The following is a 14,402-nucleotide window of genomic DNA, read 5'->3' as shown; positions in this document are numbered from 1 at the left end:
ATATGGTATATTGTCCTGCTAATATGTTACATTAAATGTATTAATGAAATATTCAACATACCTTCTATATCAGTACGGTTTTTTGTTTTTTTGTTTTTTTTTTGGTGGGGCGGGGGGGGCGGTTTGGTTTGGTCTTACCTAAAGGATCACTGAATAACGCAAACACTTTTTTTGTCACGCTCTAATTGGCTGAAATTTTGAGCGCCGCTTCGTCACTTTTATCCCGTGTTTGTCTTCTCAGGCAGCAGTTTACAATGATCAGTTTGGAAAATTCTAAATCAATACTTTCATGCTTACTTGAAAATTTCGCATTCTTTTTAAAACGAAGAATTGTTAGTGTTTTTTGGGTTTTCTTTTTGATTTACAAATCTGTGTTTAGATTTTAAAATACCGAACAGGAGTTCAGGTTCCTCCTGACAGACAATGCTGAGGGAAAATTAACTATTCAAACATCAACACAATAAACCACGGAAAAGGGAAGAGGAAGAATTAGCTGGAAGTGCAGAATAGTTGAAATAATGTCGAGGAAAATGCTTTTAAACAATGTGAGGATTTAAAGTGAACATTAATTAGTTGTTACTAGTATTGAAATGTTTCAGCTGAAGTAAATCACACAGTATGGGCGGCAAAGTCTGACAACAAAACGCTGGAACGATCCTAAAATCCGTTTGTTATGGTTTCTGAAGATTTCTTTCCAGTTTGTTCATCAACCAACTTTAGTTTTAGGTAAGTTTCATTTAATTTTTTTTCTACTGCTTATTGAATGAATGAAACATGTACGAGCTTTTTAACAAAGCGATTCTCTTTCACTCTCTTTTGTAGTTCTGCAGTTTGTCAGCCTGTTTGACTTTGTTTAAATCTAATCTGAACCTCTGCCCAGTCTCTTCTCCGCGGTCCAGTAAAATGACATGATCTCTGGTTCCAGTCTTTGATGACAATGGCCAGAATAGCCTGGTATCAAGAGAAGGTAAGAACATCATCTGTCTTTAAACAATTTTAAGATTTTATACTGGGATGGATAGTATTTTTTTTTACCTGAAAATAACGTTTCGTTAGTGATTGTGTTTGTATATTAATCCAGAAGTTGTTTGTTTTCCTGCTTTTGACAAATAAAAAGCATCACCCTTACATGTTTCATATCATTAAATATATTTAATCATCAGACAAAGATAACTTGTTTAAAAGTAGTTTTCAAATGATAGTTGCAAAGGGGAAAAGCTAACCAAACCAATCTGGCCTTATGAGAAAAATTAATTACTTCCTAATCTAATAACCAATTGTGCCACACTATCAAGTCTGAACTTTGTCTAGGCCACTCCAAACCTTTATCTTTTTTTTTTTTATCTTCTTTTTGGGGACAAGCTGGTTTGCTTTAAATCAAGTGCTTGATCCCAAGATTACAGACTGTTGAATGGACTTTTATCTTTAGGATTTGCTCATTAAAAGCAGTGAAGCAGCTTTAATTCTATTAACAAAATGTTTGTAAACTGCTACATTTTTGGAACAGTTGTATTTGTTTTACACCACCTGTAAAGTGCTACTTTTGTCTTGTATGTCCGCAGCATATTTTCCCAAATGTCTTGGCAATAATAATGTTTTTAGCTAATGTCAGACAGGGTCCTCTGCTCTTTTTCATCACCATTTTTTCATTTTTGCTGTGCATTTGTCTCACAGACTCCATTTTACCCCGTCTATTTTTTATCCCTCAATTATAAACACTGAACTTAAGCGAGTTCTGTAGTGATTTAAATGATGTTCTGTTTTGCGGTGACCTCTTGGGTAATTTATGAATGGGCTCTTGGACTTATTTTGATTGGCTGGCCATTTCTAGGAAGATTCAGTCAGTTCCATGTTTTGTCACTAGTTGGTATTTGTTTTTTGTATTAAATTTAATCCTCATTTGAGAAATGCATTTTGTATTTAATCAGGTTTTCTGGGTCTGATATTTCATTTTTACTTGGGTTTATGTATTGAAATAAAATCTATTACTAACACAATAGTTGATTAGGTTTACAAATTTATAGCTATCTGTTTTTAAATTTTACAGGAAGGTTAGCGTTTATGATACAGCTAGTTGTGATGTATTCTATTTTAAATTGCCACCTGTCAATCATGTACAAAAACCGCAAACATGCGTAGAAGGTTGCAATGCCTGTATGGATAAAGCAGAGGCAGGCAGCTCCTTTTGAATTTATGAAAGTCTGGAAAGAGAATAAATTAACTTCTGCTTAAGTATGGCTTGTTTTAACATGTTGTAGAAACAAACAAGAACACAGAAGGGTGTTTCCTGCTGCCAGACTTGAACTTTTAATCTGTTGGAGCTTAACTCATACCTTCATATGTCCATGTATATTATTTAAAACCAGACCAAGAGATTTATACATTTTAAAGATGTTCCAATCCCAACAACTCTCTTAGTAAGCAAGAGATTGTTTGCTTTAACTGATCAGACATTTTGCTTTTCTTTAACATGTGTCAGTATAAATTGAATAAACAAGTCTTATGTGGTGGTGTGCTGAAAACAAAATAACAAACAGTGCTGTTTCTGGTAACAGATCGGGGCCTATGACCAGCAAGTCTGGGAAAAATCCCTGGAGAAAGCAGATTTAGGCGTAAGATGTTTTTTTTCTTCCAAAGTTGTAGGTGTTTTTATGTCTCGTTTCCTCTAAAATAATTACCCCGCTTCTGTTTACTGAAGGGTTTGGAGAGAAAACCAAAGAAAACAGGTTACATCAAACCTGACCTCATTGATGTTGACTTAGTAAGAGGTGAGAGGAATTATTACTTAACATTTTATGTAAAGTCACATGTGATTCTAAATGACATTAACTACCTGATGTGAATAGCATATACTTTTAATAGTGTTGCTGGTTATTTTGTCGCCACAGGATCAACTTTCAGTAAAGCCAAACCGGAGAGTCAATGGACGGCGCTGACTCGAAAAGGTCTGGTCAGAGTTCTGCTGTTCCCTTTCTTCTTCCAGTGGTGGATCCAGGTGACCTCCAGGTCCATCTCCTCATGCATCCTCGTGTTATATTTTCTGCAAGGTAAGCCCATGGTGAACGCATTCAACTTCCTCATGAGTCAGATCTTAATGTATAGGTCTGGCTGCAACTCACAATTATTTTAACAGTTGATTATGCCGATGATGAACTGATTCATCAGATTTAAAAATTGGCACATTTTTAACCACTTAAGCCTTTTTATAGAAAAAATGTGGAGCAGTGTTGCACTTGATCATTTATAGAAAAGATTTTACCTGCAGTTTAAAAAAAAAAAAAGATATTTCAAACATCAGCATGTGAAAAGCACAGCTCTTCCTGCTTGACTTTTTTTTATTTACTGATTAATGATTGGCTAGCAAAAGGTTAACAGATTTTTTTTTCCCAGATATATATTTATTTAAGCAAAATATTAACAAAACAGCAGGACAGTTATCAGGATACATTGACATACAAAATGTATGAGGTTGCATACTCCAGTTAATTATTAAATTAGTTCATTCCAGTAATCGATTAATCCAATTAATTGTTTCAGCCCTATACATGTCACTGTAATTCTATTAAGCATGTGCCCCTGGATCCAGGTAACATCTCCACTGTAAAAGACTTCAGCCTTTGTAGTCCTGCTATGTGTAATTTTAATGTGCTATTTACACTTTTTTTGGAACTAATTATGTTGGGATTGATGTGAAAATGAAAATGTGTTTAAGTGGCTCCATTCTGTTGAAATTTCTATTCATTTTGCAGTGACACTACATTTTAATCAAGCCTTCACTTACTGGATTCCTGTTTGTTTAAATTCATTTATGCACTGCTGTGCCCGGTTTCCCTCCACAGCTGAGCGGCACAGACGAGAGCTCATTAGCACACATGAATTCTGTTATAATGCCTCCCCTAAGAGAGCGCTTTGTTTGTTGTTGCCAAACGTTTTGCTCCCCTCAGTGGCAGCGGTGCTGCTGTACCTGGAAGTCCCCAGGGCCAGTGCCAGCGAAGTGTTTGGGCCCATGTGTCTCATGCTGCTGCTGGGCACCATTCACTGCCAGATTGTTTCAACGGAGTCCAGCCGGTGGCCCTCAGGCAGTCCAGCTGCTAGCAGCAGCACCAGCCCTGCGCGCAGGAGGAGGTGGTTTATCTTTGCTTTTTATATCCCAACAGACTCTCTGCACTTGGCTCATATTTAAACTCTCACATAAAGTACACAAAGCCAGAGGCTTTTTTGTTGTTTCCCCCAAATGTGCCACACAATATTTAAATTTCATTGTACATTTTGCTAACTGCTCACATACTTGTTTTAGATACAAAAGAAAAATATATACATTGTTGTTTTCTTTGTTGTGTTTAACGGTTTAAGACATCTTTAATATCCCTCCTTTTTCTTCCAAGAGTTATTATTAAATTCTGTCTCCTTCAGGCCAAGGAAGGGCAGAGGGTTGAAAAAATCAGAAGAAAAGACTGACAGCGAGAACGCGGAGCAGCAGGGGCCCTGGCAGTTTGAAGATAGCCAGCGATTATACAAGACCGTGGAGAGCCAGGTACAGTCGCTCATCTCTGTCAGTATTTTCAGAGTCAGGGTGAACAGTGGTAAGTGGAAGAGTAAAAGCCCTATTCTGAGCATCATGGGCAATTTGAAACCTCTTCAAAAGGCTTTCTGTGGAAAGGTTCTTATACTTGCCTTAAATTTGGCCTGTACAGTGGAGCTATCAAAATGCTACTAAAAATCTACACCCTATTGCAGATAAAATATCACCCTTTAATTTTATTATAAAATTATACAGAGAACAATTATGTCAGTGGAAATGAAGTAAATAAAGCTGCAATACCCTTCTTGTGTACATCCGTTAAAGTTGCATTTGTAACCATTATGACACAATGTCCTTTTATGAAAACATCAACATTACATCAAACACAAGCACATAAATCCTTAATACCTGTATTTATGTTCTCTTTCAGTGCAAAAGTCATTCAGGATTTGGAGCATCCGATGAGCTCTCCAGTGACGAAGGGGAAAGCGAGCAACCAGTGGAAGTAATTCGATCGTTACATCATCGCAAGGCACACCCAAAGTCGTCATCTCCGTCAGTGTCTCCTGTTAGGAAGAGGAACATAAAGTTCAGCCCCAAGCTCACAGCAGCACCTCAGGTAAAACTCATTGTTTGAATTAATTTAAATGGAAATGTAAAAGGGACCCATTATGCAAAATTCACATTTTGCTTCTTTATATACATTTCTGTTTGAGTCTCAACTACGTCTAAAAATAGGCCAAATGCATTAAAAAAAAAAGAAAAGAAAAGTTTTTGTTTGTTTTAAATCAATGTTAATGTGTTTTTTGGTATCTGGAAAGTAAGCCGATTTAAAAAAATCTACTTGTTAAGTCACATTCTGTAAGCACTATACCAGGGGTGGCCAAGTCCAGTCCTCGAGAGCCACCATCCTGCAACTTTCAGATGCATCCCTGCTTCAACACACCTGAATCAAATGAATGGCTCGTTATCAGGCCTTTGTAGAGCTGATCCCGGTCTGTTGGAGTAAGGATACTTCTAAAACTTGCAGGATGGTGGCTCTCGAGGACTGGACTTGGCCACCCCTGCACTATACCATCTAGCAACTCTAGCCAAGCCCAACCCTTGTTACCTAGCAACCCAAGCAGAGCTTCAGCACTTTTGGACAAGGAGTTTTACTGCTGTATGCCCTGAACAATGGTTGCTGAACTTGCAGGTATTTTGTTGTTGACTGTTACGCCCCCAAGGACTAGGGTTCAGGGATAAGAATGTGTCTAGAGAAAACAAGTGGAATGTGAAATGATTTATTACAAAAAGGTTTCACAAAACCAAAACACAATTTAACCCAATTAATACAAAAAAAGAGAAGACTAACAAACTGAAGAATATTCAGTGCAAATTAAATTCAAAAAGGTCCAAACAAGTCAGGCTAAGGTAAACTCAAATAACCCACTAGGAAAAACAAACACACACACACACACAAAGGGAGCACCAAGCCTCCCAAATATGAGCTTCTAGCTTGTCCAAACAATCTAGAGCAGAGACAAACTGCTTAACTGAACAAGCAGAAACAAAATATTTCAAAACTGCCCAGGGCAGTTACAAGCACCAAAGGTGGGGGGAAAGCTGAACAAAGCCTCTTCCTACAAGCTGCCCCAATGGCAGAATGTTTCAGGAGCCTTTTATATGGTGCAGGTGGGCCTCATCAGTGACTGATTGGCTTGCAATCCCACTGCTGGTCCAATAGGGTCGCTGCTCCCCCGCAGCCTCCAAGCAGCCAACCAGGAAGGTGTTCTCACATCTGAACCTGCACAACAAAAGGAAGCCAGGGGCCTCTAGAGGCTCTGCAGGCTTGACTTACCATAATGAAATGACCTGCTGCGTTCTTGATGATTGTGCAGCAGAATCTTTATCTGCTTTTCAAAGATGTACGTTGTATAATTGCACATCTGTTTGCAGTGTAAACGTTGAGTTGGGGGCAGAACTGACCAGACTAAAATCTATTTATCTAAGAATGATTTTGTTGAAAAATGTAGCAAGCATGTTTTGTGCAGCCCATTGACCCATCCTATCCTGTTCAAGGAAGCGTAATGAGTTATTTAAATTTCTCACTCTCTGTTGTCACATATTTTATTAAATATTGCACTTTTGTTTATAAATCCAGCAAATTGCACTGTTTTGTCTGGGATCAGGAGGACTGTGGGGTACCCACCGAAATAAAGCCTCGTGAGATCAATCGACTCAGGCTGGGCTCTCGTCCCGCTTCTGACACTGACGACACGATGTGGGAGGAGTTTCTACAAGGCCCTGACTCCGCCTCCACGGGGAGCAGCGACTCTGAGGGGAACGGGAGGTTCAAGGCTGGGATGAACCTTCCACAAAGCACAACACCAAGCAGTGAGGATGAAGGTTCACAGCAAGGATTGACCAGTGTAAATATAAATCTGCCTTACAATATTTATCAATCTTTATCTCATGTTACAGTTACTCTTACCTGTCTTGCTGTTTATTCCATTTTGTTACAACAAACTGTATACTTATTGTTTTTTTTTTGTTTTTTTTATCTTATTGCAACTTTAATCACTGGGTTTCCACACTTTTCATCTCTTGGCATTGTTCATCAGAGCCAGCTAAACTGGCTTCAGGCGTGCCACCCATCCAAAGACCGTGTTAGCGCCATAATATGGGAGCAGGGCGAGTGCAAGAAAGCAGACATGTCGGTGCTGGAGATCAGCGGGATCATTCTCACACGGGTAAATGTTCCTGTCTTTATGTCTTTTGAAGGTAATAATTTAAAGTCAAACCAATTGATGATTTGTAAGTTTAACAAAAGTGAGAAGAATACAGCAATAGTTAAGTCAAAAATTTAAAGTCATGCTAAATTGAAATGACTCTAAATAAAAGTGAATGATTCACTTTTATTTATAGCAAGACGAAGAAGAAATTGTTATAATCTGTTGTTCTCATATTACAACACTCTCGAATAAATACACAAAGCCATCTTGCCATTTATAAATATATATAATCATTTTTACCAAGTATTATTCAAACATTATAATGTATTTTTTTATTCTTCAAAGGATTCCCTGAATTGAATAAGACATTTTTTATCTTAATTATTCTTCTACATCTCCTTTAATGTAGGCCACCCATCGCCTGTTCTCACTAGATGTTGAAAAATTCTACAAATTGACTTAAAATTTTCTCTTTCAACCTTTGTACACAGCTAGTAGTACTGTTGAACAAAACAATGTATGAAGTGCTGGGGAATTCAAAATGATCTAATTTTATTCAAAATTCCCTTGCTTTTAGATATTTTATGTTCATGATTTGAGATTTCCATTTAAATCTGTAACATTATTATACCTCTACACACTATTTTACAGAAAGTATCAGTGACATTATTTTTTGGGCCACCAAAAGTCTTAAAATGATTTAAAATCTAACTTAAAAATAACTTCTCGAGTTCAACATATATTTTTACAGTATTTTTACAGTTTTTTTTTTTTTGTTGTTTTTGTTTGTTATTTACAAACTAAATAAATGTACAAGACATTTTACAACTCTCACAAATATATAAATTAAGTATTTCAGGTCCCAGCACTAAATCTTATGTTACTCCACATTCAAAATCCTTGCGTTTTAAAACCTTAAAACTTTACAAACTCTTTTATTTATCAAATCATTTCTAAAATATTTATGAAAAACAAATATTCTGTATTTGTTGTGTGACTTGTCACCAGGTAAAGATGGTGGAGCAGGGAATGGGTTACCTTGTGCTCGGTGGTCTCATGACGGCCACTCTGGCCCTGCTGCCCTTCGCCTTCCGCCTGGCTCAGCGTTTGGACATGTCCGGCCTCAGCTCACTCTCCCTAAAGCAACTAGTCGAAATCGCATTGGGCATGTGGGATGACCGAGCTTACGCCTTTTTCTTCATCACAACAGTTCTCAGAGTCTGCCTCATAGGGCTTTTCTTTTTCATGATGTGTGTGGCTGAGAGAACCTACAAACAGGTGAGTGATCAATTCAATCTGTTTGCAGAAATGTACATGACCTTACAAACTGTTTCTCAAAGGGACATTATGATATTATGTCACAAAGACAAATTACTCCTCCTTACAAAAGCCTTTTTTTATTGCTATTGTATAAAAATCATCAGTTAATAACACTTTATTTCATTTATTTTTTTTTAAACCAGTAACGTCTGATTGAGGGGCAGTATTTCTTTTGCCAGGAAGTCCTTGTCGAGATGAACTGTAAATGAATAAAAACAAACAATTATTATTTTGTCTTGCAGCCTGTTGCTTTCCACTGTTGGCATGCCAACATGCAGCAGCATCATGCTTCACTGGCTGGTTTACTCATTTTTATTTAATGATGCATACACTGAATGCGCTAGTAAAATACACCCAAGAGTGAGAAATATTTCTTCAGCCATTTCGCAGATAACCTATAGATCCATTCCATAAATCAGAATATTAGGGAAAATGTCTATTTCAATAACAGTTAACTAAGAGAAGCACGTTATATGGATAAATTATCCACTCACTACTGTGTTAGAGGCTTTATTTTTGTTAAATTTTATGATTTTATGCTGACAATAAAGGAAGATATAACAGTTAAGATTAAAATGTTACATCAAACTAACAAAAAAGTTTTAATAAAGAAATGTTTGCTTAGCAAAAAGGACATTTATGACCTGCTTAAATGTTGTTTTCTTTAAAGGACACTTTTAATCTGACAAACTGGCATTTTTGGAACTCATATTCTAATTTATTTAATATATCTTTTCCCCCAAATAAGGAACAATAAAGAATTTTCTATTTTAAAAACTGATCATATGTTCTGTCGGTGGCAAACTGTAATTAAGGTGAGCTTGAGTGATCTTTCTGAAAACTGGACAGCAGCTTTAGAAAAAACCCAATGCATTTTTTAATTAAGGGAATTTTAAATAATTTTGGATACAGTTGTTAAGTGTTAAGCTTTCTCTCATGTATTTGTATTTGCTGATTGTGAGTGAAACGGCTGAAAATGTCCAAATAAAGGCCTTTAGAAGTCCTATGCAGTCAGTCAATAAGATTATTTTATCTGTAGATGAATTTCTTTTTGTTGCGTAGATAGTAAACTTGATACTTTGGAAAAATACGGTTGATTCAAATCGTTATAACTTTCACAAATGAGAAATAATTGTAAATCTTGAATTAAATATTTAGTCAATTTTTTACATCTATATCATCATTTGTGATTATTAACGACTTTTTATGCTGTATCTCAACATTTCCCAACAGAGACTCTTGTTTGCCAAGTACTTCAGCCATCTCACCTCAGCTCGAAAGGCCAAGAAGTCTGAGATTCCTCACTTCAGGCTGAAGAAAGTGCAAAACATCAAGATGTGGCTGGCGCTGCGCTCTTTCCTCAGGGTAAGTGTCCTCCTTTATCGCCCAGCTAAAACATTGCCCTGCAGTCCGTAAACAAGCCGTCTCTGATCCGCTTGTTCGTTGCAGAGACGAGGACCGCAGCGCTCTGTAGATGTCATTGTCTCCACAATCTTCCTCTTAGCACTTTCCATTTCATTCATCATTTGTGCTCAGGTCAGTGTGAGAGACCGGAGCAGCCCCGGCGTGTTTGGATAACATTGATTTTGTTCTGATGTCTTTGCAAATTGTCTGATTTATGTTAAACAGACGAGCTCAGACGTTTTATTGGAAATCCCAACATTATCTCTTCTCCTCTTCAGCTTCTAAACAGCCACAAAACATTCCTGGAGTCTTTAATCAATTGGGAGCTGGTGGTGTGGTGCTTCTCGCTCATCCCCTTCCTGCTGCGGCTCGCCACGCTGGGCTCAGAGACCAACTCCAAATACAGCAACTCCTCAGTGCTGCTCACTGAGCAGGTGGCGCCCTCTGGCTGCAGAATCCTTTATACCACCAGCTATATCATATGTAGGATCACATGATAAATGAATCTTTTCTTCTTGGTTGCAGATTAACTTGTATTTGAAGATGGAGAAGAAGCCTAATAAGAAAGAACAGCTCAACATAGTGAACAACGTCTTAAAACTGGCCACAAAGCTGATGAAGGTAAGAACTGAATTTTCATTTACAGTAGCTAAAGTTTGCTTTGTGCCCTTGCTTGATCAAAAGCTCCTGCCTAGATTAAAGTTCATACCTGTTAACTTTTGCACACTTTATCATTTTTCAACCAAAAATCTGAATGTCTTTAACCAGGATTTCTCTGTGATAGAAAAATGTACTGTTGCAGATGAAATGGTGAAGTAGATGGATAAGGATTTACGGTGTTCAGTTTTTCATATATAAGTTCTTGCATTTCTTCATTCCTTCTTTAGGAGCTGGACACCCCCTTCAGGCTGCTGGGTCTGACCATGAACCCTCTGATCTACAACATCACAAAGGTTGTCATATTGTCTGCTGTTTCTGCAGTCGTCAGTGACCTGCTGGGCTTCAATATCAGAGTAAGTCGAGTTACAATGATGAATGAAAAATCCTCAATATCTTCTTGGAATGATAAATTGCAAAAAATGACTTACATTTTTAACAAAGTGTTTTTTATCAGAGGAGTTCTGTATATGCAAATATAAGAGCTGCTTTTGTTACAATATTTTTTTTCTTGAATGAATTTGTTTTTTCTTTTCCTCCAGCTGTGGAAAATCAAGCCCTAATGTGAAGAGGACAAGCCACTAACAGTCGGACACTGGAGTCCAGAAACACTCTCTGTCTCCTGCAGACGCTCTTCTCTAATGCAAAACGTGCTCAAACCTACTGACAGCGTTCAGTGCTGACTGTGCCTTCCACATAGGCCTTTCAGAAGCCAGAGATGCTTCGACAATCACTCATGCAACATTTACTAGCTGCTCAGCTGAGGTGGCATTAAAACTTTCCATCAGCTCTGCCATTATGGAAGCACCTAACCTTTGACCTTCAAATGTCCCTCTGGAAGTGGTTTAATGTAGCAGCAAGCTGACGTTTGAGATCATTTCAGGCTTCTGAGGCACCCAAATGTACATTGTAGTCTTTTGCAGATGTGTAGTCTAACATGGTGTGTAAATGCAGATATTATCATGTAAATAGTTTTTTTATTAATCTTTTTTTAGGACAAGGAAAATCACATACTTCTGCTGTCTCAAGCCGAGATATCACATATGAACTGACGTTTCATAGTATATTTAGCAGCTCTTTCCCATAGCTGTGCTTTATTTATTTGTTTTTCTGTTTTAAGCTCTTGGACTTCTTATCCGTAAATCTTTGAACTCTGTTTTCCACTTTTTATCAAGAACCACTGTAAAAAAAATAAATAAATAAAATAAAATAAAAAACCAAGACAGAAAATCACATAATCTTTGATATTGGAGAATAAATTGTTTTCCATCCAGTAATGTTTCTATCAGTTTTTAAAAGTGCAAATCATTAAACAATCACAGCGGAAATTCATGTAGCATAAAATATTAAATGTAGTGATTTATTTCAAGTGTTTTTGTTTATTGCAATTATTATGGATTGCAGCCTAACTGGAAACTTAATTTAGGAGAAAAATGTTTTAATTTTACATATGATATGATATAGATATTTTACAGTTCTTCCTTCCACTAAACTTCCCATTAATATGCTTGGATTCAGTGCTCTGTAAACAGCCAGCTTCTTTATCTATGGATTTCTTTCATCTTATACTCCTTGTGAAAGGTTAAAGGCTTACTTGGGGACTTTTTATCTGTAAATGTTTGACTGCTGTGTTTTTTTAACGGGAGAAAAAGCTCATTTCACAAAAAAAATAAGCAAATTTTAAAAGTTGGTATTCACTTTTAAATGTTTGAAATCAGCCTTCTCGTTTGTCTTATCTTTTTAGATCCCTTTTAGTTTGTTTTTGTTTGTTTGTTTGTTTTTTAATGATTGTTCAAATGGTGAAATGCTGCTGTGCAGTGTAGAGTGTAATGCGCTGCAGTAGAACTGCTTCTATTCTCAGCTTTACGGTAGGGTGAGAAAGAAAAAAAAACCTGAATCTGACGTGGAGGCGCACCTCCAGCTCGGACAGACACCAGCGCGCCGTGGACGCGCCTCAACACGAAGGACAGGCCGACCGACCAGACTGGCTCCTCCGACCGCAGCGTCCGGTTCAGACTGTCGGTCCTGCTGATCCGGGTATTTACCCGCGATTAAATCCTGCAGAGGCGGTGCTATAGTTTAAAAGGATCCTCGGATTTGCAAAGCGATCAGGTAAATTTATTCATGCAATGCATGTTATGCTAAAGGAAATGCGCCTTGTGTAGATTATGTCAAACAAATGTCCACATTTTCGGTCATTGAAGGTCGCCTCGCATAATTTTGATGAAATATGTTTGTAATCGAATACAGGTGCTGGTCATAAAATTAGAATATTGTGATAAAGTTCATTATTTTCCATAATGTCATGATAAAAATTAAATTGTCATATATTTTAGATTCATTGCACACCAACTGAAATATTTCAGGTCTTTTATTGTTTTAATTTTGATGATTTTGGCAAACAGCTCATGAAAACCCAAAATCCCTGTCTCAAAAAATTAGAATATTATGAAAAGGTTCTCTGAACGAGCAATAAAAATAATCATCTGAATCAACAAAGTAACTCTAAACACCTGAAAAAGATTCCTGAGGCCTTTAAAAACTCCCAGCCTGGTTCATTACTCAAAACCGCAGTCATGGGTCAGACTGCTGACCTGACTGCTGTCCAGAAGGCCATCACTGACATCCTCAAGCAAGAGGGTGAGAAACAGAAAGAAATTTCTGAACGAATCGGCTGTTTGCAGAGTGTTATATCAAGGCACCTCAGTGGGAAGTCAGTAGGAAGGAAAAAGTGTGGCAGAAAACGCTGCACAACGAGAAGAGGTGACCGGACCCTGAGGAAGATTGTGGAGAAGGGCCGATTCCAGACCAAATTAAATTTTCATCTCCATAAAACTTTTCAGCAGATGGAAGCATGAAGTGCTCCAAAATCTTCTGATAGCTGCTGCATTGATCCTGCCCTTGATAAAACCCAGTGGACCAACACCAGCAGCTGACATGGCACCCAGACCATCACTGACTGTGGGTACTTGACACTGGACTTCTGGCATTTTGGCATTTCCTTCTCCCCAGTCTTCCTCCAGAGTCTGGCACTTTGATTTCCGAATGACATGCAAAGTTTGCTTTCATCCGAAAAAAGTACTTTGGACCACTGAACAACAGTGGTCCAAAGTGCTGCTTCTCTGTAGCCCAGGTCAGGCGCTTCTGCCGCTGTTTCTGGTTCAAAAGTGGCTTGACCTTTGACCTGGGGAATGCGGCACCTGTAGCCCATTTCCTGCACACGCCTGTGCACGGTGGCTCTGGATGTTTCTACTCCAGACTCAGTCCACTGCTTCCCCCAAGGTCTGGAATCGGCCCTTCTCCACAATCTTCCTCAGGGTCCGGTCACCTCTTCTCGTTGTGCAGCGTTTTCTGCCACACTTTTTCCTTCCTACTGACTTCCCACTGAGGTGCCTTGATATAACACTCTGCAAACAGCCGATTTGTTCAGAAATTTCTTTCCGTTTCTCACCCTCTTGCTTGAGGATGTCAGTGATGGCCTTCTGGACAGCAGTCAGGTCAGCAGTCTGACCCATGATTGCGGTTTTGAGTAATGAACCAGGCTGGGAGTTTTTAAAGGCCTCAGGAATCTTTTTCAGGTGTTTAGAGTTACTTTGTTGATTCAGATGATTATTTTTATTGCTCGTTCAGAGAACCTTTTCATAATATTCTAATTTTTTGAGACAGGGATTTTGGGTTTTCATGAGCTGTTTGCCAAAATCATCAAAATTAAAACAATAAAAGACCTGAAATATTTCAGTTGGTGTGCAATGAATCTAAAATATATGACAATTTAATTTTTATCA

General features: G+C 37.9%; 1 protein-coding gene across 2 annotated transcripts; it reads left to right on the top strand.

Annotated features, from left to right (window-relative positions):
• The first annotated feature begins 115 nt into the window (after window positions 1-115).
• Window positions 116-11,890, top strand: phtf1 (putative homeodomain transcription factor 1). Of its 2 annotated transcripts, none has more exons than XM_014988208.2 (17): window positions 116-726; window positions 881-967; window positions 2,556-2,612; window positions 2,699-2,768; window positions 2,889-3,047; window positions 3,945-4,125; window positions 4,414-4,534; window positions 4,953-5,141; window positions 6,694-6,933; window positions 7,126-7,254; window positions 8,245-8,514; window positions 9,790-9,921; window positions 10,006-10,092; window positions 10,239-10,394; window positions 10,486-10,581; window positions 10,848-10,973; window positions 11,160-11,890. In XM_014988208.2, the coding sequence occupies exons 2-17, from the start codon at window positions 932-934 to the stop codon at window positions 11,178-11,180; spliced, it is 2,070 nt and encodes a 689-aa protein (XP_014843694.1). In that variant the 5' UTR covers window positions 116-726; window positions 881-931; the 3' UTR covers window positions 11,181-11,890. The 2 variants fall into 2 exon arrangements, with proteins under 2 accessions (XP_014843694.1, XP_087861912.1); XM_088005786.1 differs by having other exon boundaries at window positions 823-967.
• Window positions 11,891-14,402: the final 2,512 nt, after the last annotated feature.

This window comes from Poecilia mexicana, unplaced genomic scaffold (assembly GCF_051168715.1).
Source record: "Poecilia mexicana isolate PSO_F unplaced genomic scaffold, ASM5116871v1 scaffold_5, whole genome shotgun sequence".
In the NCBI taxonomy this organism is placed as follows: domain Eukaryota; kingdom Metazoa; phylum Chordata; class Actinopteri; order Cyprinodontiformes; family Poeciliidae; genus Poecilia; species Poecilia mexicana.
Note: the sequence above shows the minus strand (reverse complement) of the source record. Positions and strands in the feature narration are given on the sequence as shown.

Coding starts and splice junctions, on each gene's coding strand:
- phtf1 (XM_014988208.2), top strand. CDS start 932: ATGACAATGGCCAGAATAGCCTGGTATCAAGAGAAG. Junction 6,934..7,125: donor CACAGCAAGGATTGACCAGT/GTAAATATAAAT, acceptor ATTGTTCATCAG/AGCCAGCTAAACTGGCTTCA. Junction 10,582..10,847: donor TGGCCACAAAGCTGATGAAG/GTAAGAACTGAA, acceptor TTCCTTCTTTAG/GAGCTGGACACCCCCTTCAG.